The sequence below is a fragment of the Homarus americanus genome, unplaced genomic scaffold (genome assembly GCF_018991925.1).
Source record: "Homarus americanus isolate GMGI-L3 unplaced genomic scaffold, GMGI_Hamer_2.0 scaffold49667, whole genome shotgun sequence".
Lineage (NCBI taxonomy): Eukaryota > Metazoa > Arthropoda > Malacostraca > Decapoda > Nephropidae > Homarus > Homarus americanus.
Window position 1 is genome coordinate 6,398,683 of NW_024738608.1, and position 26,596 is coordinate 6,425,278.

General features: G+C 38.1%; 2 protein-coding genes across 9 annotated transcripts in view; one reads left to right on the forward strand and one right to left on the reverse strand.

Moving 5' to 3' along the window:
- Window positions 1-26,596, forward strand: part of LOC121874184 (centrosomal protein of 131 kDa-like) — a 49,774-nt gene that overhangs the window by 12,249 nt on the left and 10,929 nt on the right. For 3 of the 6 annotated variants that reach the window (XR_006090372.1, XR_006090373.1, XM_042378177.1), the window contains exons 1-6: window positions 15,376-15,657; window positions 17,227-17,564; window positions 18,895-18,999; window positions 19,835-21,438; window positions 22,298-22,455; window positions 23,433-23,623. Coding sequence is in view for 4 of the 6 variants with exons in the window: in XM_042378177.1 (XP_042234111.1) it covers window positions 17,265-17,564; window positions 18,895-18,999; window positions 19,835-21,438; window positions 22,298-22,455; window positions 23,433-23,623 (2,358 nt within the window). In the remaining 2 variants the exon portion in view is untranslated. Of the gene's footprint in view, window positions 1-3,213; window positions 3,379-15,375; window positions 15,658-15,755; window positions 15,959-17,226; window positions 17,565-18,894; window positions 19,000-19,834; window positions 21,439-22,297; window positions 22,456-23,432; window positions 23,624-26,596 lie in introns of those variants that run through there. The other 3 variants (XM_042378180.1, XM_042378181.1, XM_042378178.1) reach the window with 3 other exon arrangements.
- On the reverse strand, window positions 1,871-13,062 carry LOC121874185 (pyridoxal kinase-like). 3 transcript variants are annotated; one of them, XM_042378182.1, is made up of 8 exons: window positions 12,908-13,062; window positions 9,538-9,636; window positions 8,662-8,761; window positions 7,554-7,697; window positions 6,404-6,524; window positions 5,177-5,325; window positions 3,645-3,766; window positions 1,871-2,663 (listed from the first exon to the last, which is right to left on the reverse strand). In XM_042378182.1, the coding sequence occupies exons 1-8, from the start codon at window positions 12,911-12,913 to the stop codon at window positions 2,478-2,480; spliced, it is 927 nt and encodes a 308-aa protein (XP_042234116.1). In that variant the 5' UTR covers window positions 12,914-13,062; the 3' UTR covers window positions 1,871-2,477. The 3 variants fall into 3 exon arrangements, with proteins under 3 accessions (XP_042234116.1, XP_042234118.1, XP_042234117.1); XM_042378184.1 differs by lacking the exon at window positions 12,908-13,062 and adding an exon at window positions 12,495-12,529; XM_042378183.1 differs by lacking the exon at window positions 12,908-13,062 and adding an exon at window positions 12,489-12,522.

The following is a 26,596-nucleotide window of genomic DNA, read 5'->3' on the forward strand; positions in this document are numbered from 1 at the left end:
TGGCGGTCGGCCCAGTCTCTATTTCAATTAATTTCATAGGTTCTGTTATTTTAGTTACGCGTTTCGCTTTATACGCGGACCTCCATGGGTTTAATTAACCGCGTAAAACCAGACATGTACGAAATATTCTGTGAAATTTCAAATAAACTTTTAATATAATGAAACAAGGAATGAAAGTCAAGTATCTTTGTTATGGCTTGACTGTGTGTTGAGAGTGTGGGGGAGGATGGGTGAGCAAGGGTTGTTCCAGACTGACTCACAGGGGAAGGGGAGGTGTGGTGTGGTTTGGAAGAATGAAGGGCCTCCCATAATGACAGCCCTAGGAAGAAATTCCATTCATATGATGATGCTCATCCTTGCCTAGAAATCACAGGATGATTCCCACCATCCTAGGGTTAATACAGATGCTCCTTTATTTGCAAATGTGTTACCTTCCTGAGACTTGTTCAGAAGCCTATTTGTTTGTAAGCCCAACTTTATTCTTGTAGATGCTGTGAAAAAGTGAATGTAGGTCACATAGGCATGACTGTCCATTAGGGACAGTGTGGATACATGTACAGCACACTAAGCCTTCGGTACACAAGGAGGCCAGTACTGCCCTTGACTGCACTCACTTCCCCAAGATGTAAACTTAGGTATCCATTTACAGCTAGGTGAAATGAGAGTACCCAGGAATTGAACCAACAACCCCTGGAACAGGAGGCAAGTGCTGTATCCACTTGACCGCCGTGCTCTGTAGATACTGTACAGAGATATTTAATGTATAAATAGGTTAGATTAATTTTGTGGACAATACAGTTGTATAGCACTCAAAGTTCAAACAGTCAATTGGACTATGGACAGGTTTATTTGTACCTCTAAAAGTTTGTAAGCTGAATGTTGAAAAGTAAAGGAGCATCTGTATCTCACTAACTGGTTGGATAGGTGAAGTATCCAACTGGATATGTACCAGATAACTGACAAAACCCATTTGGACACCTTATCTGGTGCACCCCTAACATGAACCCACTGTAAGAGTCACACACTACTAACATATCTTAATGTCACTCATACAATACACTTTTTTCCAGATGGATGTTTAAACAAATTTTTATAAAGTTTATCTCATATAAAGCATATACGTACTGTACATAACCATCTTGTGCATTAAAAAACTGAACAGTTCATGAAAATATACTACTATACTTTACTACATATACAAACACAGTACACCAATACCTACAGTATATATAAGGCGTTCAGATGGATAACGACAAATCGACTAACCATTGATATACAAGTACAAGTTGCCACACATTGCCGGAGTATTAGGCTTTCAGATGCAGGAGGTTAGGAATGTATATTTGTCATACAAGTATGGGTGTATATGCCTAGAAATACACAGGAATTTCAGCCTTATGTTTACCCGGTAACTTGGGGGCAAGAGAAGAGGGTCACATGGCACGGCCCGTCAATGATGAGTGCACCTTTTAGCGCAACCAATCAGGAGGACGGGATACTGTGACATAAGTGTTGTGGATTTCAGATGCCAATCAACATGGGGATGTGTTGCCAGGGGTACCCCAGTTCCTGTGCCACCATTTTTTGAGACTTTTTTTTTTTTTTTACCCATTTATGATCATTATTGTGTTCGGTATGGTGAGTGTTGCACTAAATAACATTACAGATTTTTTAAGTACCATATTACATGTTTTTAACATTATTATAGAAATCCTAACTTGACATGCTTACATAAAATGGAATTTTGGGGTACTTAAACTTAAATGATGTGAATACTCTATTTCCTGTACCACCATAAAATATTATACTGCAGCTGGTCAAATGACATCTAAATAATAAAAATCATATGGATGGTTACTGAAATACGATAAAAGAAATAATTTAATTAAATTTTTTTAACTAAATTATCTTGAGTAGTGGTTTTGGTTGATTCGACATTATTCACCCGAGCGCCTCACACATACTTTTACGTACTGTAGATGTGCTATTATTTATTACATCTAATATTTGATATTGATGTGTTTTCCAACTGTAAAGTCAAAGGATAAAATGCCCTATAATAAACAAGAAAGCTTGAGAGGATATTATATATAAAAAATGTGAAGGATATTGGTTGAGTGGGGCTGATGATAAAAACAATACTGTATTTGTTATAGTATTATGACTACTGTACTAAGCAGGTCATAACATGTATCATGTTGCCCACAGTACATTTATCTAGAGCAGTACAGTATTTTACATGTTTCCATTTTTTTACTTGTGGGTGAAGGACTCAGACCTCTATATTCAGATAATTCTTCGTGATACTTTACAAGCTACCGTCATCTCCATTTCCTCAACCATATTTCACTTTCTATCTTTTAATTTTGGGGAGTAACAGTTCTTCTAAATTTATAAAAGTCATAAAATTAAATAACAATGTAATACTTAAGTTAAAATGTTTTTGTTTTTTTAAATCACATTCTTTGTTACTGATCCTAGTTATCTAAAATTGTTGCTTTAATTTTGGCCTCAGGATTCCGGATGTCGTCAAGACTCTGTACCATTTTAAGCTCCAGATGCTTCACTGTTAGGGAAGAGTCTGGTCCTGCCTCACTCCTGGCCATGTCTAGAGTGCGGTGAAGAATGGTTTGCATGGTGTTGAGGGTATTCTCCACAGCTTTCTGTGCCAGAAAAGTGTCAACATATAAGTGATAAAGAAACTCAAAAGAACAATGCAAATCAGTTAATCACATGAAGCAATGCCAGCATCCATGAGACCATTAACCCCTTTATTATCATGATGTCCTAACACCATAAATATCCACATAGAACTAAGCTATTATACGTGAAACCTTTAAATTGTGTAATCTAGCTCACAGCTGTCAGTGGATAATATTAACACAATCTATGATATTCAAGAATGCCTCTGTAGTGATATTTGGAATTCATCCCCAATTAATGAAACAGTGTCCCCTCCACACCTTCCATGATTGGTGTTCAGTTTGGAGCAGAGGGTCAGAGGAGATAACTAGGGCCTCAGGACTAACAACCCTTGAGACAATACATAATAGGGCAGATCTCATTTTAACATCCAAAATCCTGAAAGTGATGAAAAACATGGACTTGGGACATATCTTTGTGATGTCACGCACCACCAACACGAAAGGACATAACTACAAGTTCACCAAATTATCATGCAGAATTAATATAAGGAAGTACTTTTTCACACAGGCTGGTATACTTCTGGAACAGTCTATCAGCCCAAGCTGTGGAATCAAGAACAGTACTGGGCTTCAAAATAGTCCTTGACAAAATTATCAGGAACAATGGAGGGATCCCACACAGGCCACTGGCCTCCTTCCCTTGGCATGGTCCCCTCTAGTAGGTGGCCATCAGGTAAATAAGATAAAAAGGTAAAATGCAAGTATGATACTTAATAGTTTCCTCTTAATCATTCTTATATTCTATGTGACCAAAGTATTTAAGTACAATACATCAAAATCAATAATCATTTGATGACTTTATGGCTACAGTACAGTACTTAATTTTTAAAATTCTGATGCATGTTTTTTTCTAAACTTACCGGTAAGTTTGGCACTTTCCTTACTGTTGCCCGGAATGCCTCATATTTCTTTTAGCCATTTTATTCCCCAGAAACATACCTTAAGGTTGTTGTGTGTGTGATGCATCCATCCTAACAACAGAGCAGCAAACAGATCACCAGTGCCTGTGAAATTGGCTGGGAGACGTGGAATGTGTACTTGAAGTCTGGTTTTGCTCCTATCTGAAAATATGCACAATTTGATGTGAAAAATATTCATACGATATATGACAAACATCTGGTAAAGAAGTTAAAGAAAATGAATGACTAACGTGGGAAAAATTAAGTTACTTTTGATCCTATCCACCCTGCACAACAGTGAGAAACGACTGCAAGAATGAAAAGGATAAGAAAAATGACAAAAACTGTCATCCTATACACATAAGTTTCTTTTACTACAACATCAAATAAATTAACATAAAAAATTGAGAACACCTTAAAATACCCCAAAATTCTCACAGTATATTCATTCATCATTATTTTTCCTTTGTCTTTTCAAAGTTTTCTCATACTGTACTTGTACCACTATCCTTTGTTTGGAAACTTGTATAAAGTACTCCCCTGCTTTAAAAAGAGTTCATTATAAATGGGTTTGAAGTTAAACAATTGATTTAACACTAAAAATTTTCAATAAATGATGTGGTTCAGAGTTAAAATGATTTAGTGAGCACAAGGCGAGCCTAATTTTAACAAATTCTAAATTGCATACATCAAAAAAATATATATATATTACTATGATAAACATTAAAATTTACACATTGCACATATTTCATGTACAAAAAAAAATATTTCCTTCCACATGCAAACCATCCTCTGGGCGACATGACAAGAGTTCAGCCAGGCAGTCACCCAGTTGACTCAGACACACGTCACTGCTGCCACGCTGCGCTGTGTGTATGCCATAATGTCACATTGGGGGAGACAGGGTGGCTAGGCTAGCGATGCAGTTACAGCCCATTGCCTCCACATACACACCCATGATCTTCATTTTTCTTATTTTATAGTTTTATACTGCATTATATGTTCTTTATTTCCAAGTCACATTACACGTAACAATGGCGACATGTGTAGCCATCTCACAAGCCACCATATCTATGTGTGCTATGTCAGTTTGTGAAAAAACAATTCAGTATTGGGTCTTGAGACAGGGTCTAGAACCTATCCCTGTTTGTACCATGTTAAAAGAGGTTCACTTTGAATTTCCTTTTCTAGGAACACATCTCGCATTTAAAGTAAGGGAGTACTGTACTGTCTTTCCATTTTTCCCCATTTGTATACCCTTATTAAGTATCATTTCTTAGTGAGACCTAGTAATTGCTTTTCCTGACAGACAAATCATCATACAGTAATGTGAAGCATTGGTGTTGGATTCTCAAAAAGGGAGAGGATAATTCATTGATGTACCAAATGTATGAAATATTTTTCAAATAATAGTTATACTGTACTCTGAATGTGGAAGCATATACAATTGCAGGTATTATTTTTTTCAAAGTATATACAGTAATACAGGTACTCACAAAAATTTGTCAGCATGATAGTTATTAACTAATGAATGACGGAAGTGAGCTTTCACATTACAAGACAGGTACTTACTGTTCATAGATGAAGCCATTCCCACTAATTTATTCTCTGAGCCAAGTTCAGTACTGGAAAGGACAACTGTTTTCACTCCTTGATGGTGAAACCATTCCATCACTTCCGCTGCATCACCTTCATTCCTTATTTTTTTGCCACTCAGTAATCTGTGAATAAGAAGTGTTAAACAATGGGAAATGTTCAGCTAAAACACCAAAAATCATTTATAAGTAGTACTGTATAATCACTCATGTGTTCAGTCAGATCATAAATTAGTTTTACCCTTTGATGCGATTGATTTCAAACTGAACACTACCTCTCCTGTCGTCTCAATAGGGTTGGTAAACGTGATTGTGACGTCATTTCCCTTATCATATTTTGAAGCACAGGATTACACAGAAAATGAAATTGCATTGTGACAAGTGACAGTAATAATGTCACTGGCAGCTCCATATATCCCCATACAAAGAAAGAAAGGCTACCAATGTGAAGCCAGATGTGCGAGCTTTGTACAATATTTTTCGCTGGCTTGTTATATTGTTCAACATCAAAGGGGAAAAGTAATCTATGGTCTGACTCCACATACAAAGGAAGTTCAAGTCATTCCTAGACTATTATTCATAAAGTCAGTTACAAAAAGGGGGCATCAAACCTACTTTGTTTACCCACATGAACTCCATGCCCAGCATACATTTCTTTCCATCAATGAACTAACACCTCTGCTTGACCCATTTCAGATCATAGGTCTTCACATCATCAGTAGACTAAAATGCTGTTTACTAAGTGTTCATTCATTATCCCCAAAAAGATGGTAGTTGTTAGGATCCACATCTGGATTGTAATGTGAGTATGGGTCAACCTCCCAACCAGCCTCCTAAAATTCATCCATAGTACTGATATATGGCTGATGAAATAGATGTGTAGCCAAAGGCTTAAAACTGTGCTTGTATTACCAACCCCCCCCCTCCCACCCTTTAACACCATAGTTAAACTACAAAGTGCATGCTAGGAGGTTTCCCCCATGCACACTACAGCATGGATCCGATATCTATCAAATTCTATCTGTTCAGACTACTGATGGAACACCTTGGGGGATGGGGATTTGTGTACGATGAAGTGAAGATACATATTCTGAAATGAGTCACCCAAAGAAACAAATCATTCTACACTTCAGGCAACCATTAAATGCCTACAGTATATCATATTGGTCTTATCGGTAAAGACAACTAAATAAAAACAACTTACTCAGCTTCATATTGGTTTGGTGTGATAATGTCTGCAAGAGGCACAATGTGTTCCCTGTAGACTGGTAGCAGTTCTTCTGGTACATACATTTTCCCATGATCTCCCATCACTGGATCACACACTGATGAAGTTAAAAATTAATAAAATGAAGGCAATTTTATACATACCAGGAATATATAAAGTTTACTTACATATATATACTGCAGTTCTACCTGGGGGTAAACTGTTACAGCATCCACCAATATCTCATCAATTATTCTTGAAACTCAAGGGCATCTTATACTTCTTTACCAAAAACGTATTTTGACTACATTCATTTTATCTGAACATTTAAAAACACTTTTGGTCTTGCCTGAACCTCATACAATAGTTAAAGGCATATGAAATTTACATGCAAACTTTCTGTACCATTAACATGCAAGTCTAGTTTTCTAAATGCATAAATTCAGGTATACAGTATACTGTACTGTACAAATCCTTTCCACATGCATTTGTTCAGGACAAGTGTGCCTGACGAAATACTGTGCACAAGTACCTGTACTAAGATATTTCATACTGTACCTGCCCTTTTACAGCACTATCCAAATAACAGAAGATAGATCACCTGGACTATAAAAGATATTATACAAGTAATAAAGCTGTGAAAACACACTTTACTGAAATAAACTCTTTGGAAATGTGCACATCTGGAACTAGAGGAGCACCACACAAGGTGTCAATACTTTCAAGTTAGCCCGACTACATACTGAGGCAGACTAGCACCAGCACCGGAAAGATGCTACCACTGCCCCTCCCGCACCAGATGTACCCCTCCACACGTGCAACACCTGCGAACAGCCCTGCCGGTCCCATAATGGCCTCTCAAGCCACCTCAGAGCTCAACAACAAAGTTGACATCACTTAAAATGCCCCAACCATCGTACTGTGCAAACTCCAAACCCTCTTAAGCCAGACAAAAACATATTAATTTTACTACAGGTGAAAATAAAGCATCTGAGATTCATGTACTGTATGTTGAAGCCCACTGCAACAAACTATTCCCCCACACTGATGAAGAATGTTTATATCAGTTATAACTTAAGACTGTTCCCTGGCCCTCACACTACAGACTCATCACATGACAAATTTGATCACACAGCTTCTGCTCTACCATATATCAAGTTGGGGTTGACTGTCTTGAGGTGTTCCACAACGCTCTTCACTTTGCGAAGGAAGGATCTGGAGCCAATGTACCCAGTTAAAAGATGTGAATAATGGTCGATACCATTGGTCTTCAACCCATCTACCAGATCATCTGTAGAAATACAGAAAAAATGTTCAATACAGGAAAAATTATTAGTTCATGGGTTAATATTACCAGGTACAGTACAGGATAATATTTTTGGTATTTCATGTTAACTATGTGTAATCATCTTGCTCTGCCTGCCATCACCAATCTTTGTCACCCATGATGACAACTTACAGCAAATGATTTAAGATTCACTTTTCATAATTGGTTTACTATTTAAGATGACCTATGGTTTGGGGGAATTTTTTTAGCTTCAAATTATTTACTTATCATTGTTTCATTTAAAGTATCACTTTCCTGGAAGTATCTATAATAATAAGTGGGGCTCCCTAAACTGTACAGTAACTATATACTGTAGTACAGTACTGTACATGAATGAAAGTTAGAAATATAAGAGCAGGAAATTTCAAAAAAGAAAAGTACTCTATAGGGAATAATCAACCATTTAAAAATACAGTACTGTACAGAGTACTGTATATCTACAGTACAGTACATACAGTAATCACAAAAAACAATAACCCTACAAACCACTCAATTACTATACCACACTCAACATCATACATCACCTAACTTTAAAACATTCACCTATGACTACAGCATCCATAAGACTATGAGGTAACACACACTCCTGAACATATCTTAGCATGCTTATGAGTTAGGTAAGAAAGTAATGTTGAGCAGAACAGTATACTGTAGTACTGAATACATTTGTAAAAAAAAAACAAAAAACAATTTGGACAGTGTAATGTACTGTCATTTTTTTCCAACCCTTATTGTACAGGAGTGTAGCAGTAGATGAGGCTTAAGTGACTCTTCTGCATGATCTTACTGGATATGTTGGCAATAAATTAGTAAATAACTACTAAGAGCAATTTCTTAGCTCAGTGAAGTCATAGTACAGTATTGTACCACTAAAATGACTTGAGTCATGACTATTTCCACAAAACAAATTTTCTCTGGTATTGCTCACCCAACTGAGTGTCATCCAAAACTTGCCCCGTGAAGTTCTTGTAGCCGGTGTGGTTAGAGAATTGGACTGAGTTGATGGTATCTACTTCAAAGCCTAGAACCTGTTGAAAACATTCACCAAATCAGATAACAGAGCAATGAGCTCAAACTGGTGATTCAGCATGATGAAAAAAAGATAAAGTGGGTCCCATTACAGACTGTGTGGATACAGCACACTGTACTGTATACTAAGCCTTCGGTATACAAGGAGACAGCAAGGTCGGCACTGCACTAAAATGCCTTCATTTCTTCAACTTGTACACTTAAGTACCTTTTTATAGCTGGGTGGACTGGGAGTGCCCAGGAATCAAACCATTGACCATTAGGTGAGTTTTGTATCCACTCAATTCTCTATATTAAAAGTACATGAAATGAAATTACTGATTCAGCATCTCTTGGTAATTTCTTCTCACACTTTTACTAGTGACAAACAGTGCAGAGATCTAAATACTGCATAGTACTGTAAACTTAAGATTTATAATTGAAGAATATTTATAAAAAACTAGATTTGTAAGGGATGTCAGCAGTATAGAAGTGGTATTCTTGCCTTTCACCATTGTGACCTGGGTTTGATTAAGGTTAAGGTACAGTATTGTCAAGCGTAAACCAGCAAAAATCAAAGATTTACTCCGGGTAATCTAGTTTCCATCTGTAGTGACACTGAACCCAAGAGTAAAGGAAGATTTAAAAAAACCCACCAGCTTTGTTCCCTTGACAAAACAATGCTCATGATCTCAGTCTTCTTGGTTGAGTCAGATCAGGTTACTCTGAGTTACATTATGAAGATACGGAGACATGAGTTCAAGATTTGGTTAGACTGTATAAGGTTGACACAAACCTGAAGTGGAAAGCAGGCACTCTTGTTTCCAACATAACCCGACACAACGTGACTCTGGATGGACAGAACCCGCACATTTGCACCAGCCATTTTTATTCCCTAAAAAAGAAAAAATCTGACATTACATACACAACATTTATTTATTTTCTTATAAACTTCTTGCACTTTGGCAACAAATGGCAAGAAAATGTTCTCTGGGCTACACCCTGCAAAAGTGCCCCCCTCCCTCAAAAAAAATACTGTAATAAAAATCAAAGTTCATAAATAGCTTGAACTTTAGCAAATTGGAAGTACAGTACATATATGAAATTAACTGTTTATAGGAAACTAGGGGTTAGGTTCATATAACTAAAAAATATACACATCTCTTCACTAAAATAACTACAATTTTTACAACAATTTTAATGCTTTTCAAGGTAAGAAAACATTTGCACCTGATACTGTATGATAAAACCCTAATACTCTACTGTACAGTATTGTATGCATAGTTGCCTCCATTTATAACAGGTATATACTGTACAGTGGCTAGCATGTTTTGTGAAATGTGGCACCACTGCCCACCAGAGAACAGAACGGAGCCATTGATGTTCTACTGTGCTTGATAATCAATATTAAAACTATAACCATGCAGGAAATGCAAGCCTTCACAGATAGAGGAGGGACTACTTATTTAGCATTCTTAGTCTGGTAACTACACTGTAAATAAACAGTGGTGCTACATCTCACAAAACACGCCAAGCCACTATTCCCATCATAAATGGAAGCAACTGTACTAATTCATGTACAATACATTTTCATTCTTCCTCACATACAAGCATCAGTAAAACCATAAACTTGGACAAAGGTAGGCAGTAGTGGTCTTGAGAAGGTGAACAACATATTAACTTTCTTTAGCACATTCAAGAAAATATGCCTCTCATGCCTACTGGGATATCAGAGTCATTTTTGGCCAAAAGGAAACAAAAGTAGAGCATATGATGGACAACACTCATTATACAGAGGCAGTAACTGAGGTAGATTAAAGTGTGTAGTTCATGAAATGCATTTGAGTAAAAGTCTATGAGGTCATTATATGTTAGTGAAAAATTAATCAAAATTAACTTATTAGAGTGTCACAGTCATTAAGCAAAATATCAAGAGATTAAACTCTAAAATAATGAGATATTGAGGCAACAGATCCCATTTTTTCTTTTTATCATTTCACCACTTATCAATTTACTAGCCATCCGTACGATTGGTCTATCCAGTGTTAGTACAGGAGGAAACCAGACTCCAGGAAACCTGTGATGTTTGGAAGTGAGGGTCACACTGGATAACACCCTTCATACGTGTGTCTAGGCCAAACAGGGCTCGAACCCTTGACATATTGATGACAGATACAAGTGTTACCACTCTACCCCCCAAAAAATTTGCACCCTCATTTGCAAGAACTTTACCTTCACTACACCAGTCATACTCCACCATTAGTACTGCACTGGGCGGGCACTCCCAAATAGCAGACAATGTGAACCAAAACATGATCACCACGGGAGATCCGACAGTGCCATAATTATGGTAAATATTGTATTTCTTCACCTACAAAGGATGTAGACGTAAAATTACTACCCTATGATCAGAGTTCACAGTGTTTTAACCCCGTTATTTCCCTCTTCTTTCACGCCCTGCCCACTAAAAAGTAATTTATGATCAAAGGATAGGCTAAAAAGAAAAAAAATACTGTAATGTTATCGCTTCAATTTTATTACTAGGTATCATCCAAACAACATCTCCTGAAAATTTAGTGTCATTTCATAAAGTCCTTCTGGTACTAACGGTCTCCTCCACTTTTATCCAATTTCATAAATTACTTTGGGTGCTAACTGTCTCCTTCAACATTACCTCAATAGTTTAGACAATTATAAGACACTTTTTTCCATGATGTTTCCCTAGCAAAGGACCTATTATATGCTGGTGGGATCCAGTGAGGTGGGGTCCAGTGGGGCGGAGTCCCCCGGTTAAGAAGTTTGGTTAGGTAGTTTGTGAGGGAAATGTCTTAGAAGAAAAGTGGGTAATTATTCGGGACGTGACAGTCCGCCGTTTTTCATTAAAAATGGTTTAAAAATACCTAATTTTTGCTGCTTTTATTAAGGGATTCTGCATTATGTTGTGGAAAAATATAAAAATGGCTGAAATCAAGTGCTAACCTAACCTAAGAACATAAGAATGGAGGAAACTGCAGCGGGCCTGTTGGCCCATACTGGGCAGTCCCGTTTACACCCAACCCCTACACTGGAAAGTGGGCCAGCCACTCAATATACACACTTTTCCACAGTCAGGACAAACTCTAGAGGTAGGTAGGATACCGTGACACCTAAATAATTTCAACATATGGTCCTCTTTACCTCTAAATTCAGACACAGTATCCAAAAAGTGAGAACACCCTCTGTCATGACTAGGAGTGGTGTGCTGTGCATACTCGAATGTGATTGGCTGTCACTGTTTACTTTTGCCACATCACAGCTGATGACGCGACTGTAAGTAATGCTATTTTAACTCGCTTATATTGCATCTGGAAAACTAACGTAAGCATTTACACAAGAAAATAATAGAACTGAAAGTAATCGGAGTACAAAACTGTCTAAAAACACCCCCCATAATTACCAAACTGCTGATGGCCGTCCTGTATATTAGCCAAAGTGTCTTAGATGTCTAAACTTTTGATTGCAACCATAAAATTCTCAAATTTTTTTGGATGGTAACATGTGAAAGTTCACCAAATTGGGATCGTCTGATACTGTAAACATGTTAAATTAATGTGCACTTGTATACAATATAACGATTTTACTGTATGTTATCTTTTTAACCTATCCTAGTTCACCCGCTGCCATTTTCAATAACTTTGGATTACAGTATATCAGGGTCATTTGTGTTTACAAAACAGCATACTGAATATAGTATATATTTTTTTTTACTTTTACCCTCTTCACTGATCGGCTCGCTAGCCGCCCGGGCGATCGGTCACGTCTCTGTTACACACTGTTGGCAAGTACTGGGCATGCACCGGCTCCTGAATGTATCTGATCCCGTTCCAGTGTTGGTCAAGTCTTGTCTTGAAAGAGCTCACACTCTGTGCCGTCACAACACTCTCTGGTAGATTGTTCCAAGAGTTCACAAGTCTCACTCCGAAAAAGTTTGCCCTCACAGATTTCTGGGCTTGCGGCTTCTTCAACCTTGAGCTGTGACCCCTTGTGGGGCGAGCGTCAACCAGCTCCAGATAAGGGCAATCGACTGAGTAGTGCCCTTTGAGACGCTTATTCACCTCAATTAAGTCTCCCATTGTCCGTCTGTAGTATAAAGGATAACTTTTCTCACAACAATTTAAATTATATACCTGCATTTTGATGATATTGCTCCAAGAATGTTGATAAATTTGTAACTCAACGCAGATTTTTATATAAAGAACAGTTAAGCCAACAATGTCACGGTGAGCGTGTGGGTTTACTAGGCCACTGTTGTTGTAGGAGGAGGTAGTCAGCTGTTTCTGTTGCGTCAGCTGATCAATGCCCGGTATATTTTATTTATTTTCAAAACGAATATCTACAACCCTCCTTTAATCAGTCAAATGTAGCTTAAATTGTGAAAATTAATATTTTCCACTCTGAAAGAATGCCCTAATTCCTATAGAGGCATTAAATAAAAAAATGAATTTAGCTATTGAGGGCGATGACACTGTTGCGCCCCTAATCCCTGTGAATAATGGATCTGCCTCTTCACCACTGATCGGCTCGTTAGCCGCTTGCGCTATCGGTCACGTCCCTGTTACGCACTGATCACCAATCTCGACTACCTTCAACTTTTCATGTACACCAGTGAGAAATATATAGGTGGCTACTCTGATTGTTACAGCAATTTCAATCCTTGTTTTGTGCATTTTATTCACTTACTGGTGCAACAGCAACTGATCGATATCAGATTAAAATGGTAGCTCCTTGTGGCCGTGGTCACCTCGGTACAAGATGTAAAGGGGTGCCCAATAAACTAGCCCCTGCGCGGGATTAAATCTGGGTGTTACTATAGCTTGCGGTCTACAAGATATTTAATTTAGGTTAGGTTACGTCAGGTTAGATTAGACCTAATATATCTTTGTAGACCACACGCTATAGTACTAGCACCCGAATCTGAATGATCTAACCTTGACGTGAATTAGTTCGAAGAGTAGAAACTGACGTCAACACATCTACACCGAGTTAATGAGTTGTATTGTGGGGTAAAGGATGTTTGGTTCACACTCAGGATGGGATGGAGAAAGGAAACTCACAATGTGCTCTCTGTATACATAATGTATTGGATGTACAATGCAGCTTGGTGCTGGGAAGGCAGCATGGTTACAAGCGTTGAGTAGAGAGAGCTTTTTGGTGAGGGTGCTCAGAGGAGGACCAGCTTGTGAGTCGCCATGCTCGCCGGCGGGAGCGGAGGAGGTGGAGGTGTTGCTTGCTGGTGGCTGTGGGTAGTAAGAGGTAGGTCACCACGAGGTCAGGTCTTATATAGCGGAGGTAGGCGTGGCTTACTAGTTGACCTCAGTCGTGTAAGATAGCGCTGGTTGCTGATCTAGACCACGAGGGCAGGCTGGTGAAATCGTGAGGTTGGCTAGGCAGCGACAAACAGAGTTTGTTGGGGAGGAATCCACTACAGTATAACCCAACGTCAACTTGGCAAAGAATAACCCAAGGAGTAGACAAGTAACTCGTCAACTGCACTGGCTAACCATTACCCCGGAGCGTTTATTGGTTTCCAGTTACTTCAGGGTAAACATTCTTTGGCAGTCACTTACCCTACCCGGGGATGATGATCGAACCTTTTCTCGATAACCAACGCATTCGTTCATCTAAGTTACCAATCTTACGCCCTTAAAAGACTTCTTCAACCGGAATGTATTTCGGTTTCTGCTCTTGATTTGGTAAATTTATCATAGAGGTTTACATTTAGATAGGCATGTATTTAAACTATACAGTTCAGCATAGACAATGTCGGTATAGACAGTGCACGTAGGCCCAAACCGGTAACGAACGAATCAGTGGCGAAGAGGATGAGTTAAAAAAAAATTCGAAAGAGGACGTGGCATGTGATACCCTCCCTACCCTTACAAAGCTCCTCAAAACCGAAGTGCTTTTTCCGTTTGGGGTACTGTCACCCCGCCTGGTCCCCGCGATATGTTAGACTGTCAGTTAATTGAAAATGTCCAGAGTAAAGTCACTGCTCCAGTCCAATGTTGGTCAAGAAAGAGCTCACATTCGGTGCTGTCAGGTCAAAATTCTCACTCCCAAAAAGTTTGCCGTCACAGTTTTATGGACTTGTGGCTTCTTAAACTTTAGCTTCGTCTTTAAGAAGCCACAAGTTCAGAAAATTGTCAAGTCAAACTTTTTTGGAGTAAGAAATATGAACTCTTGTAACACTGCCAGAGAGCGTTGTAACGGCACTGAGTGTGAGGTCATTCAAGACCGTGACGAAGAGAGTGAAGTACAATGCATTCATTCTCCTCTCCAGAGCGGCATCTGTCAAAATATGACTTAGTGGTAATAATAGGAAGTTATTTAATTCTAATATTAATGCAGTAAACTATGAAAATCCAGCCGTTCCTGTTTTGTAAAAAAAAAAAAAAAATAATCATAGCTCTCAGTTTATAAACCAACTTTCAGTGCTATCTGACTTAAAATGCAGTACATTGGAAATATCAGATAAAGTTCGTACTGTATTCATGGTGACTAAGGTAAACTGAAGGATAAATTGCGTCTTGAGTAGGTGGTGTCATGACAAATATTGATCACCATCTTGGCTACTCATGTCGTTCTACTTGTACAGTATTCTGCATATTAGGTCGACAGTGATAAAATAATATCTGATTTGGTATGCATGTAAGCATACAGATATATTAATATACATCTGACGGGATGGTGATAATCCATACTGCTGGAATAAGGATAAATTTATGACGAAAAGCCTGTTAACTTTGATTAAACTACGGTATTCGGACAGTGGTGAGTGGCGGCTTCACGGTAGTGTAAGGAGCTAACTTAAAGCTTCGAATTTTTTGCAACTGTGAGGCATCCCTAGGAGGTAACTGATATATGGAAGGACATTGAGGTATTTATCAATGCGGATTCTCGTTGAATTAAGGATAATTAGTGATGTATATTATCTATATTCTGTTTAAAATTACGTTAAAGTGAACCCCTGAGAAGTAGTTGTCGATTGTTGCATTGTTTACACACAGTTGGAAACTTTCCCAACTTAGGATAAGTAGAGGACCAACTTGGAAGCGGTCTATTTTACATGAAGCTTGAGGGTTGTTAAAGAGCTAGAGGCATTATAACCATTCCCTTTTGTGATGATTAAATAAGTTGTATGGTGTGAGACGGACATACTACATAGATCACTAAATAAGGTAAGGTTAAGTGGTGGACGTGTACTCAATCGTGGTATACACAGTTGAGTGGATGACACCACCCACTGGAGTATACTACTACAGTATTTACATCAAAATGGCTGGTGAGGAGTTAAGTAAAGGGTAGAATATTCATCTTGAGAAGATTTAATATTAATATTGGACGGCATTTGTACAGGTAAACCTCTTATTTTTCACAAATATTGTATCGAAGATAACTTCTTTATCTGGAGAAAATTCCAAAATAAGGGCGAGGAATTGCACTATTACCCTGTACCCTGTATTTATATATTTTGGTAAAGGTGGAGCAGATGGCTCTGACAAAGTTTTGCATGAGCTAAACAGTAATTATTGCTTAAGCTGTAAAATTTATTGATTTTAATTTTGTATATCCCTTGTCATCTATTATTGTATGTTACCTTTCAACTATTAATGCTATTTTGTACATGTAAATGAATGTCACAAGCATGACAAATTATAGGAAATAAAAACTTAACTAAAATTTTACCAGTATTTACCAATATGCTAGGGACTCTCAGTTAATTGAAAATGTCCCATGGTGGTGTATAAGCATCTCAAAGGGCACTACTCAGTCAAGTGCCCGTATCTGGAGCTGGCGGACGCTCGCCCCACAAGAGGTTACAGCTCAAGGTTGAAGAAGCCACAAGCCCAGAAAACTGTGAGGGTTAACTTTCAGAGTGAGAGTTGTGAACTCTTGGAACAATCTGCCATAGAGTGTTGTGACAGCACCGTGTGTGAGCTCTTTCAAGATCAGACTTGACAAGTACTGGAACAGGTTCAGATACATTCAGGAGCCAGTGCATGCCCAGTACTTTCCAATCCAATGAGCCGGTAACTGCTGGTCCAGCCACTGGCACATGCGGATACCATAATGGGGTGGCGCCCCATCTTGCTGAAATGTAATGGTGGCCACATTGAGCATATTTTGTGACTTACAAGTGATTGTATAATAAAGTGATCATTTTGCCTATGTATGGAGACTTTTGACTCGCCCTATAGAGTTCCATGCATGGCAACTATCAAATATTAGCCAAGGTAATAATAGGTAATAGGTAAAATTGAGGAGGAGGACTTTTACCTTTTGCTTTTAATATTGCTACTGTTGAGCTTCTTAGAATGTTATCAGTAATCACATCACATAATTTTCTTCATAAAGATTAATGAATCTCAAGCCTTGACTAAACAGTAAATTTTCTTTTCACTTAAAATAAAGAGTTTTTTGTTTATTGAAGCATTTTTATTAACAGATTGGAATATATAAGACCTACACTAGAACAACCTTACCATGCTGGAGGAGAGGCCCAATATCCGCCGACGTGTTGGATCTGCACGTTCAGGATTGTCAAGAGTTGGATCAGCCCGGCCAAGTAGTGGTCGAGTCAGTTCTGCAAGGCCTTCCTCTGACACTCGCCGTCCCAAATTGCACACTGGTCGGCCATCTTCAGCACCAGCTCCTAGTAGGCCTTCCTCTGCCCCTCCTCCAGGACGGACTGGGCCCTACCCAGTCAACAGGACTTGTGTTGGGTCTAGCTCTATCAAGTCTCATGATGTATCACACTTGAACCTAAAGGTGGAAGGGAAGTCGGTGAGCTTGGAAACTTTATTTTTAGAAACGGGTTTTATACTTAAAAATTTGAAGTTACATAGAGAAAAAAATCAAAATTGTAATTTTAATAGTTTTTGGATATGCATAAAATTACAACAAGAATGTTGGCATTGTTTTTCATCTTAAATGACTTTTTTTCACCTTTTTATGGCTTATACAGTACTATATCCTTTTCAAAGTGCTGGTCATGTACTGGTATTATTTGTAGGATTTGCAAGTGCCCCCCTAGCTGACAAGGCAGGGTTGCTACTCACCTACAAATTGAATAGTTTTTCAAATATAAAACTGCATATCAACACTAAGCATTTGAGTGTCCTTGTTTGAGTGGCATAGAATAAAAATTTATAATGTATATATACAATTATGCTTTCATTAGACTATAATTTATTAGTTTCATTTGACTGTATCCTGTACTCAGATACTTATTATCTTGAAATTTTATGTTATGTAATAGTCTGCTGTATACTTGGGATTTGCTCCTGAAAATAAATTAGGTTTGATGTATGCATTTACAGTATTGATCCATTGAGCACATTAGTTTTCATATTTTTTAGAATTTTTACAGTGCTTTATTTTTATATCCACAGCATAATGCACCTTTCAGTTAGTAAGAAAACACTATGTGTGTGTGACATCAGCATGGCCTTTGTTTACTTTGACTGCACTCTTTATTACTTGTACCTGTAATAGCTCTCCCTGTAAAGCTTAACCATTTTGGATAATCATAATGTTTCAACTGTTTTAATAGCAAATCAGGTAAAATTAAATAACCAATTAAAAAGAATATTTCAGGCCTACCTTTTAATGAGGTTTCCAAAGGCCATCTCTCATTTTTTATTGTTGTGTCTCTTCATATTTTTTGTACTGTGGCACAGAGTGTATACTGTACCTTGAAAGATACTCGACTTGGGCTCAATTTCTGGCTGGATTAAACTGGGTTCCCTTGTACACTATGCCTTGTATTGTTCATATTGTACAGTACTTTCCAATAAAATGAGTCCATTATTGTGTAGACTTTTCAGTGGTGGAGCAATTCTTTGGTTAAGTAGCATCCAGCTAAATGGGTGGTAACCCTCTAGATCCTGGATGTTAAAAAACAGAGATGTGTTACTGCTTGTTTGTTCTCCCTCCATCACAGCAAGAAAAGGCTGCCAGAAGAATAATTCTTAAGAGATTCATTTTCAGGTAAAAATGTGCCTTGTTGAAAATGTCTTGGTGGTATGTCAAATACCGTACCGGGTAATCAAAATGTTGACCTAAAATTTTTCTCAGTGTAAGGGGTAGTAAAATGATTTATTTATATTGATAGATTAGGTCTGTGGCCTACACACCACGACGGCATCAGCCAGTAAGCCGGGGGTCCCTGCGAGTGATCTCTAGTCACGGGTATTCTGCAGGAGGAAAGAGAAAACAAGTAAGTGACAACTTAATGCTTGTTTCTAAATTAATACAAACAGTGTGTGTTTTCCTGGTATGCTTCCCAAATGCCCACACTCAGGTATTTCTTCCTGTATGATACTACTATACCAGTATACTGTAGTATTAATTTGATCTTCATAACCATAGTTTGTCTTTGTACTCCAGTTTTTCTTTTGTATTTTTTCACTCTTGCAATTCTTTTTCTAGTGTGACACTGGTTATACAGAATATACCTTGATCTGCTGTTTTTCATTCTTACTATTTGTGAAACAGATATGTGTATACAAAAAGACTTGATAATAGCCATCTGCTTCATCTATGTTACTTCTGCATATTACCACATGGTTTCAACTCTATACTGTACTGTACAAGTATATAATGTCACAGATTCTCCTCCTGGTACAGTACTTGCCTTGTCTCCATATCTATTGTATTTGTTGCAGTCAGCTAGTATACTTTGGTATGGTTTCAGTAACATTATGTAAATAAGATCTCCAAATTTACATTGCCACTGTATATTTCTTTCTTGTTTGCAATTTTCCTCAACTCTTGATGGGTGTGTTTATATACGAATATAAGGCAAGTCACTGCATTTACAAGGTTGGTCTCTTGTGTCCATTCATCTTGGTCACAGGCTCACAGCAACCATCCTTTCATGTTCTTCCTGCAGTCAAGGACAAATGGTTAATTTATTTATGAAGGAGAAGAATACAGTATCATAAAGTTTACTTTTTGCAAGATTTTAGCATAAAAGGGCATATATTACTATCTACGTATACTTTTTTCAAATTTTAATTTGTTCACATAACTTTTCATTTATTCTTTCCCAGTTTTTTTCAAGCCACAAGTCAGGATCACTTGAGAAACATGAATTGGGCAGTGACTCCGAGTCTAGTGGAATGGGTTTTGGCAGCACTTACACGCTGCCATTACCAGTGAATCAGCCTATAATATATGGAAGTGCTCTGTCGTTTGAACACCCATATGCAGACAAGACTGGAGTGGGTTATGACGCCACGCTTGAAAGAGATGAAGAAAGGTCGTACATAGAGAATAAACTTGGAAGCACATATACTCTGAAAAATACTGTCAGTGTGACTAGTGGTGAGGAATTTGAGTTCCCTGATAGGCCAGTGAGAAGATCTCTTGAAGCGGGAGCAGAGAGATCAGACAATCTTTATCATCTTCATAACAGCAGCTATTTCAACCAGGCAACTGTGGACCAAAGGAATTTTTCCTCAGACAGAACTGCTGTAAGTGATATCCAGAGAGAGTTCAATGATTCAGCTTATAATAGAAGGTCACAGTTACTTAGCAGTAGATGTGGGGATGTAAGGATAAAGGGCAACAGTTCTCATGATGTGCATCATAATGGGGTGAGCTTATTGAAGAGGGACACGGACACAACTTCTAATGATGGCTCAGAATGTACTGTCATGAGCCTGGGGCGGAAAATACAAATTATGGCAAGTGCTCAACCAAGCAGACAATTAGATCATGATAATAAGGATGAAAACTGGGACACTGAATGGAAACAGTTACTTAAGCAGAACCATGAGTTACTTTTAAGGTTGTCTAGCAGAGAAGATCTCCGGTCCCCTGATAACACCCCAGGGTATGACTATGAAAAGACAGTGTTGGTTCATGACAGTGGAGTCCAGACTAGTTTTATTAAAGATGCAGATGAAAAGGGATCCTTGGATTGTACTGCAGGTGTAAAATCTCCTGAACCGGTCATATATTCTGAATATGATGGTGGAGATGAGCGGTTGCATTTTCATATGGAAGATAAAAATCCAGACGATAATGAAAGAAGAGAATCGTATACAAATTCAGAAAGCCCTGAGTGTGTCCTCGAAGATATCATTGAAGAATCAAGTTTAAGTGATAAATCAACTCCCAGGAGATTAGTTAATAATTCAGATGCCATGGAGGAAACTCATAAAAATCCTAACGGGGATCCAAACCCTAATGAAAACCTCGTTCAGTCAAGTCCAGAAGATGTTTCTGAGAGTCGAGAAATACCGCAGTCTGAAAGCTCTGAATATGTGAGTAAAACGTCAGTTGAAAGTCCTGAAAATCCTCCTCTCACATTATTCTCCAGCTCTGCAAATATTTCTTGTGCAACTGACCTTCCAACTTATCGCACAGGTTCAGCCATAACTTATGTTGTACGGAGTCGATTTTCCAGAGAAAGAATGAAACCTCAGTCTTCAAAAGATCTACTGGAGGCTCTACAAATGATTGAGGATGAAGAAAAGAAAGATTCAGAATCACACGAAACGAAGGACTCTCCAGCAATCAAATTAGACGGTGGTACCAGAGAAGAACCTTCAGTGTTTGTCCTTGGTGATGGCGTTTCTATGAGTCATTCGTATGAGTCCACTGCATATGAGGTTGACAGTGGTGCAAAACCTTCCAGCTCAGTTCACAGGTAAATATCATGACTTTATTCCTGTTTAATTTGTAAAAAAAACCATTTGTACAGTACAGTGAGTTCTGCTATAACGCGTGTTTTGATAACGCGAATTTGCTCTAACGCGATTTATGAATTAGGAACGATATTTGTATAACGCGAACGCTTGTTTGCTATAACGCGATTTTTTCTTACTATTTCTCCAATTTTGTGGTATTAACTGTGAATATGGTAAAGAAGAATATCTCCAAGAAGTGTTCTGGTGATAGAATTCCCGGTGATGATCGTAAAAGAAAGGATATAACACTTGAAGAGAAGCTCGATGTTATCAACCTCAAAATCACCCTTCTCCCTCATCAAGTTACATTCATATTTTTTCAAGGTAAAGTGTTACGTTTACTGTATGATTTCATTATTAGATATGAATGTAACCTTTATTTAGACTGTGCTATCCTTTGTGTTAGGCTAGCTACTAAATTTTTCGATTTCGAGTAATCTGCACCTAACCCTATTTTCTCCATAAGCCCTGTTATTTCTATTATGCGATTTTCTATAACACGATATTTTACAAGAACACAATTATCGCGTTATAGCAGAACTACCTGTATTGGAAAAATTGATCATGGACTTGACTGACTTTGTGTAATAATAAGGAACCAGAAAAAAAATCATATATCGGTGATTTATCCCATTATAGTCATAGGTATTGTAAATAATGTATGTATTGTAGATATTCACAGGGAAATAAAAAATAAGAAAGGAACAATACAACAGTAAACATAATACATGATGTTGGTATTTAGATACATAACTGTACATAATTTTATATAGGCTTGTGTTAGCCAACTCTGATCTAGAATATTTTTTACATCTGCAGGACTGTTGGCAGCAAATCTCTTGATCTCAAAAAGTCAAGTGTCTCCTTGATGTCAAATGAGTGTGAAGCAACACTCCCTGTTCTGCAGGTGTTGGTGGAGAAGGTATTCCTCTTCACGCAAGACTTGGCTGAACGCTGGAAACAAGGAAATGCTGATGGTAAGCCTCTTCTTCATCGAGTTACTTGTGACATGAGTGCAGCATATTTTACATTCCAGTATTTTGTTTGCAAATCTTTTAAGTCACTTCCTAGATTCTCTCATGTTTAACTGTATTGAAAAAAGCTACCTCATGATTACATCTTTTCTTTTAATTCTGACAAGTCTATCCCCACTGAGACAGTTGCAAGAATTGAGAGTAATCCTGACTCCCCTTAAATGTGTACATGAATGAAGTGTGGGGGTGGAAAGGGGGAAGAGATATAAAATGGGATAAGAGGATAGAGGAAGGGCAAATGAGGATGAGAAGGGTTAACTGTGGGTGAGAGAGGATCAGTGTGTTGTGTTGTGTATGGTGGAGACTTGTGCAATTGCTATACTACTTGATAGTAAGAGGAAGATAGATGTGTTTATAATGACTAATAATTACAAGTTTGATTTTGAGTATTATATGTCAAGGATATTTGTTTCCATTTTCTCACCTGTGAAGTGTTTAAAGTTGAACATTAACATCTAAAGGATCTAAATAGGAAGACCCCCTCCTCTTGAAAGCTTTTATCCTGTGTAGTGGGAATTATGTGTACATTACATAAAAAACATTTAATTTGTAAAGAATATTGTGTTGGGTAATCAAAAAAATTTACCAATGAAGAGCAAATAATATATTATTTAAATCTTGCAATGCTTGTGTATCTGTTTTTCAGACTCTTGTAAGCCTTTTCACATTTCAATGCAATAAGTAGCCAAATTCAAGAGTAAGAAATGCCCACTCCCCCTCATTTGTTTTCATCCATTTCTTTTAGCTGCCTTACCAGATGTGTTCTGTTTCAATTTTCCTTTATCAAAACATGGCCCTAGGATTTCTATTTGGTTTACCCATCACTTCATACACTTCATCATCATTCATCAGTAGCACATCCATCCTCATGAACCACGTGACACCAAATCACTACAGTGTGTGTGTGTGACTGTTACCAGATTGTCGCGATGATCTGCTCTACCAACTAGCAGAGGCTGAGAGACTCCTGGAGCATATCTGCATCCAAGAGGGAAGAAAAGAGGACCCCAAGAAATGTCCTGACCTCCATACCAAGTGTGAGGAGAAAATTCGCAAGAAGCAGGAGGAATCTGAGGCTAGGATACAGAAAAATATTGAGCTAATACGTAAGGTGAGGATGATGTGTGTGTGTGTTGCATGAATATCATATAATGCTATACTGTACTGTGTACAGTTTGTGAAGGCATGATGTACTCGACCTCTATATGCCTATTTACCAATCCATTGGCATATTCTGTTATTGGTATGAAACATATACAATAAGCTGGTTAGCACAGACTACATTTTTCACTATCACTTTAGTACCTGTCTTCAAATTTTAGAGCTGGAGCACATGTCAGTTCATAATGTAGGTTTTGTGGGTAGTAAATAATTTTTTAGGCTGGCATGAATCTCACCTTTTAACATGGGATCCTGTGGGAAAATTGGTCCCATATAAGGAGAATTCACTTTACAAATGCTTGGAGGAATACACGAGGCTTGTTAAGCAGTTCCTTACTGTATCGTAGTATACTTGTCATCTCAACTGATGTATACAGTATATAATTAGTGGAATAAAACTGTATCACTGTTTTGCAAGTAGCTTTAGTTCTGATATTGTGACTTGCATTACTGAGGTTGTTTTTCCTTGTTGCCTTTTGTGTTCAGTACAAGTAGAGGTTATAGTGGCTATGTCAGATAATATGCTAAGTTGATTTTGTAGTTCAGTATTCCCGTGTTTTAAGCGGGAATTACGTTCCTGAAACCCCCGCGCAAAGCCAAAACCGCGAATACTCTTTTAGGAATCACTGTATCTGTGGCCACTAAACAGCTCAGGTAGGTCATGCACTTAACCACACCATGCTCTCCACTCACGGCCCAGTGGTCACACAGATCACTGATGCACTGTACCGGCATTTACTAACAACATTATTTGAAACTACTGTAATCATATTGTAGTATAATAATGGAAAAACGTAAATACAGTTATACTATACAAAAACAAATTATTTACAAGTAAATAAAAAATTTCTTATTTCGCTGAGGTCAGCAACACCTGCATTGCCAGCCTCTCCCTGCTGTCCCGGCGTCTGCCCGCCCTCACGCAGTCACAGTAGCGTTCACAGTATGGTAGGCACGTGTGGACTGAGGCTTCTCGGAGCAGCGGGTGTCTGAGGCGGGTAAGGGTGGCCTCTGTTTGCCGCACCGCATAGGGGAATATCGAAAATGGCACAATTTTTTTTTTTTTTTTTTTTTTTAAAGGATACAGTATTTTATACAGTGGTCCCTTGGCTAACGAACGGTTCGGTTAACCTTCCATAAGGATCTTCAATTCGGTTAACGAACAAAAATTTTATTAACGAAATCCTTACGACAACATGTTTTGGTTGCGCATCAGCTGATAGGCTAGTCAGCCAATACAGTAATCGAATCTAGGTTTTTATTCGATTCCATTGGAGTACATAACAAGAAGGTTGTGCTCTTTATTATTTTTGCAAGTTTTATATTAAAATTATTAGACATTTTAAAATTTATTTAACATATTGATAATATATGCAGTACAGGGAACTAGTTTTTGGTGCACCCATCAGCCACTTCACTCACCCACCAAAGTGTCTGTTTAACTCTGTTTACAGTGGAGGAAACATCTTGCTTGTGGGTCTCTTGAACACAGTATTTTTATGTTTTTACATTACAATTATTGGTCATTCTGAAATTTATTTAACATATTGATAATACAGTATATAGCGCAGTGCAGTGTTGATTTAAATAAAATAATCTTTAATTAAAGCTAGTGAACTTAAAATATTAGTGGTGAAATTACTGTATTGCATCCAGCATGAGTCCAAAGAAAACTAGAAAGGTGATTTCAATTCAAGTGAAACCGGAAATTATTAAGAAACATGAAGAAGGCATTCGAACCAATGTACTAAGTAAAGAATATGGCATGTCGGCATCAACTGTGTCTACAATTCTTGCGCAGAAAGAAAATTTAAAGAAGTGAAAGTGAGAGATAAATCTACCAGAGTGTTTAAAGGTGGATCGTTAATTGCAGAAACAGAGAGGTTACTTCTTATTTGGATTAAAGAAAAAATGAAAGGAGATTCCATTTCTACTGAATTTATTTGTGAAAGAGCCAGGGAAATATACAAGCATTTGAAGGAAGATCAACCTAGTTCTTCTGAAACTGAGTTTGAAGAGTTTAGGGCCAGCAAGGGCTGGTTCGATAAGTTTAAGAAAAGAAGTGACATTATAGTGTTGTTAGGAATGGTGAAGCTGCCAGTGCAGATAAAGAAGGAGCAGAAAAATTTGTAGTGGAGTTCAAGGAACTGATGGATGAAGAGAATTATCTTCCACAGCAAGTGTTCAATGTGGATGAAACTGGGCTGTTCTGGAAGAAAATGCCCAAAAGGACATTCATCACCAGAGATGAAGCTTCTTTACTGGGGCATAAACCCATGAAGGACCGTCTCACTCTATTGCTTGGTGCCAATGTTTTAGGGGATTTCCGACTGAAGCCTATGCTTTTATACCACTCTGAGAACCCCAGGGTGTTCAAGCAACAAAAGGTGGTAAGAGGACAACTTGGAGTTTATTGGAAGTCAAACCGTAAGGCATGGGTAACGAGACAGCTCTTTAATGAATGGGCAGTTGAGGTGTTTTGCCCTTCTGTGAAGAGTTACCTAACCACCAATAAACTTCCATTAAAGGCTCTTCTCCTTCTGGATAATGCCCCTGGTCATGACCCTGAACTTGCCAGCACTTTGGAGGCTTGATTTGACTTTGTCAAAGTGTTGTTTTTGCCTCCCAACACTACATCAGTTATGGACCAAAATGTAATCAGCAACTTCAAAAAGCTGTACATGAAGAAAATGTTCAGATGGTGTCATCAGGCAACTTCCACTGATCCTGATCTATCACTGGCACAGTTCTGGAAGACGCAATATAACATCCTGGAGGCTGTAAAATTGATTGTGTCAGCATGGCAAGAAGTCTCCATTAAATCCCTGAATTCTGCATGGAAAGCACTGTGGCCAACAGCAGTCCATGATTTTGAGGGATTTGAGGAAGAAACGGAGTTGGACAAGGAGATTGTGTCCATTGG

What these genes read in the sequence shown, in the direction of transcription:
- LOC121874185 (XM_042378182.1), bottom strand. An exon ending in GTGCCTGCTTTCCACTTCAG is followed by an intron (nt 8,762 to 9,537) that starts GTTTGTGTCAAC and finishes TGTTTTCAACAG; the next exon opens with GTTCTAGGCTTTGAAGTAGA. An exon ending in TTTGGATGACACTCAGTTGG is followed by an intron (nt 7,698 to 8,661) that starts GTGAGCAATACC and finishes GTATTTCTACAG; the next exon opens with ATGATCTGGTAGATGGGTTG.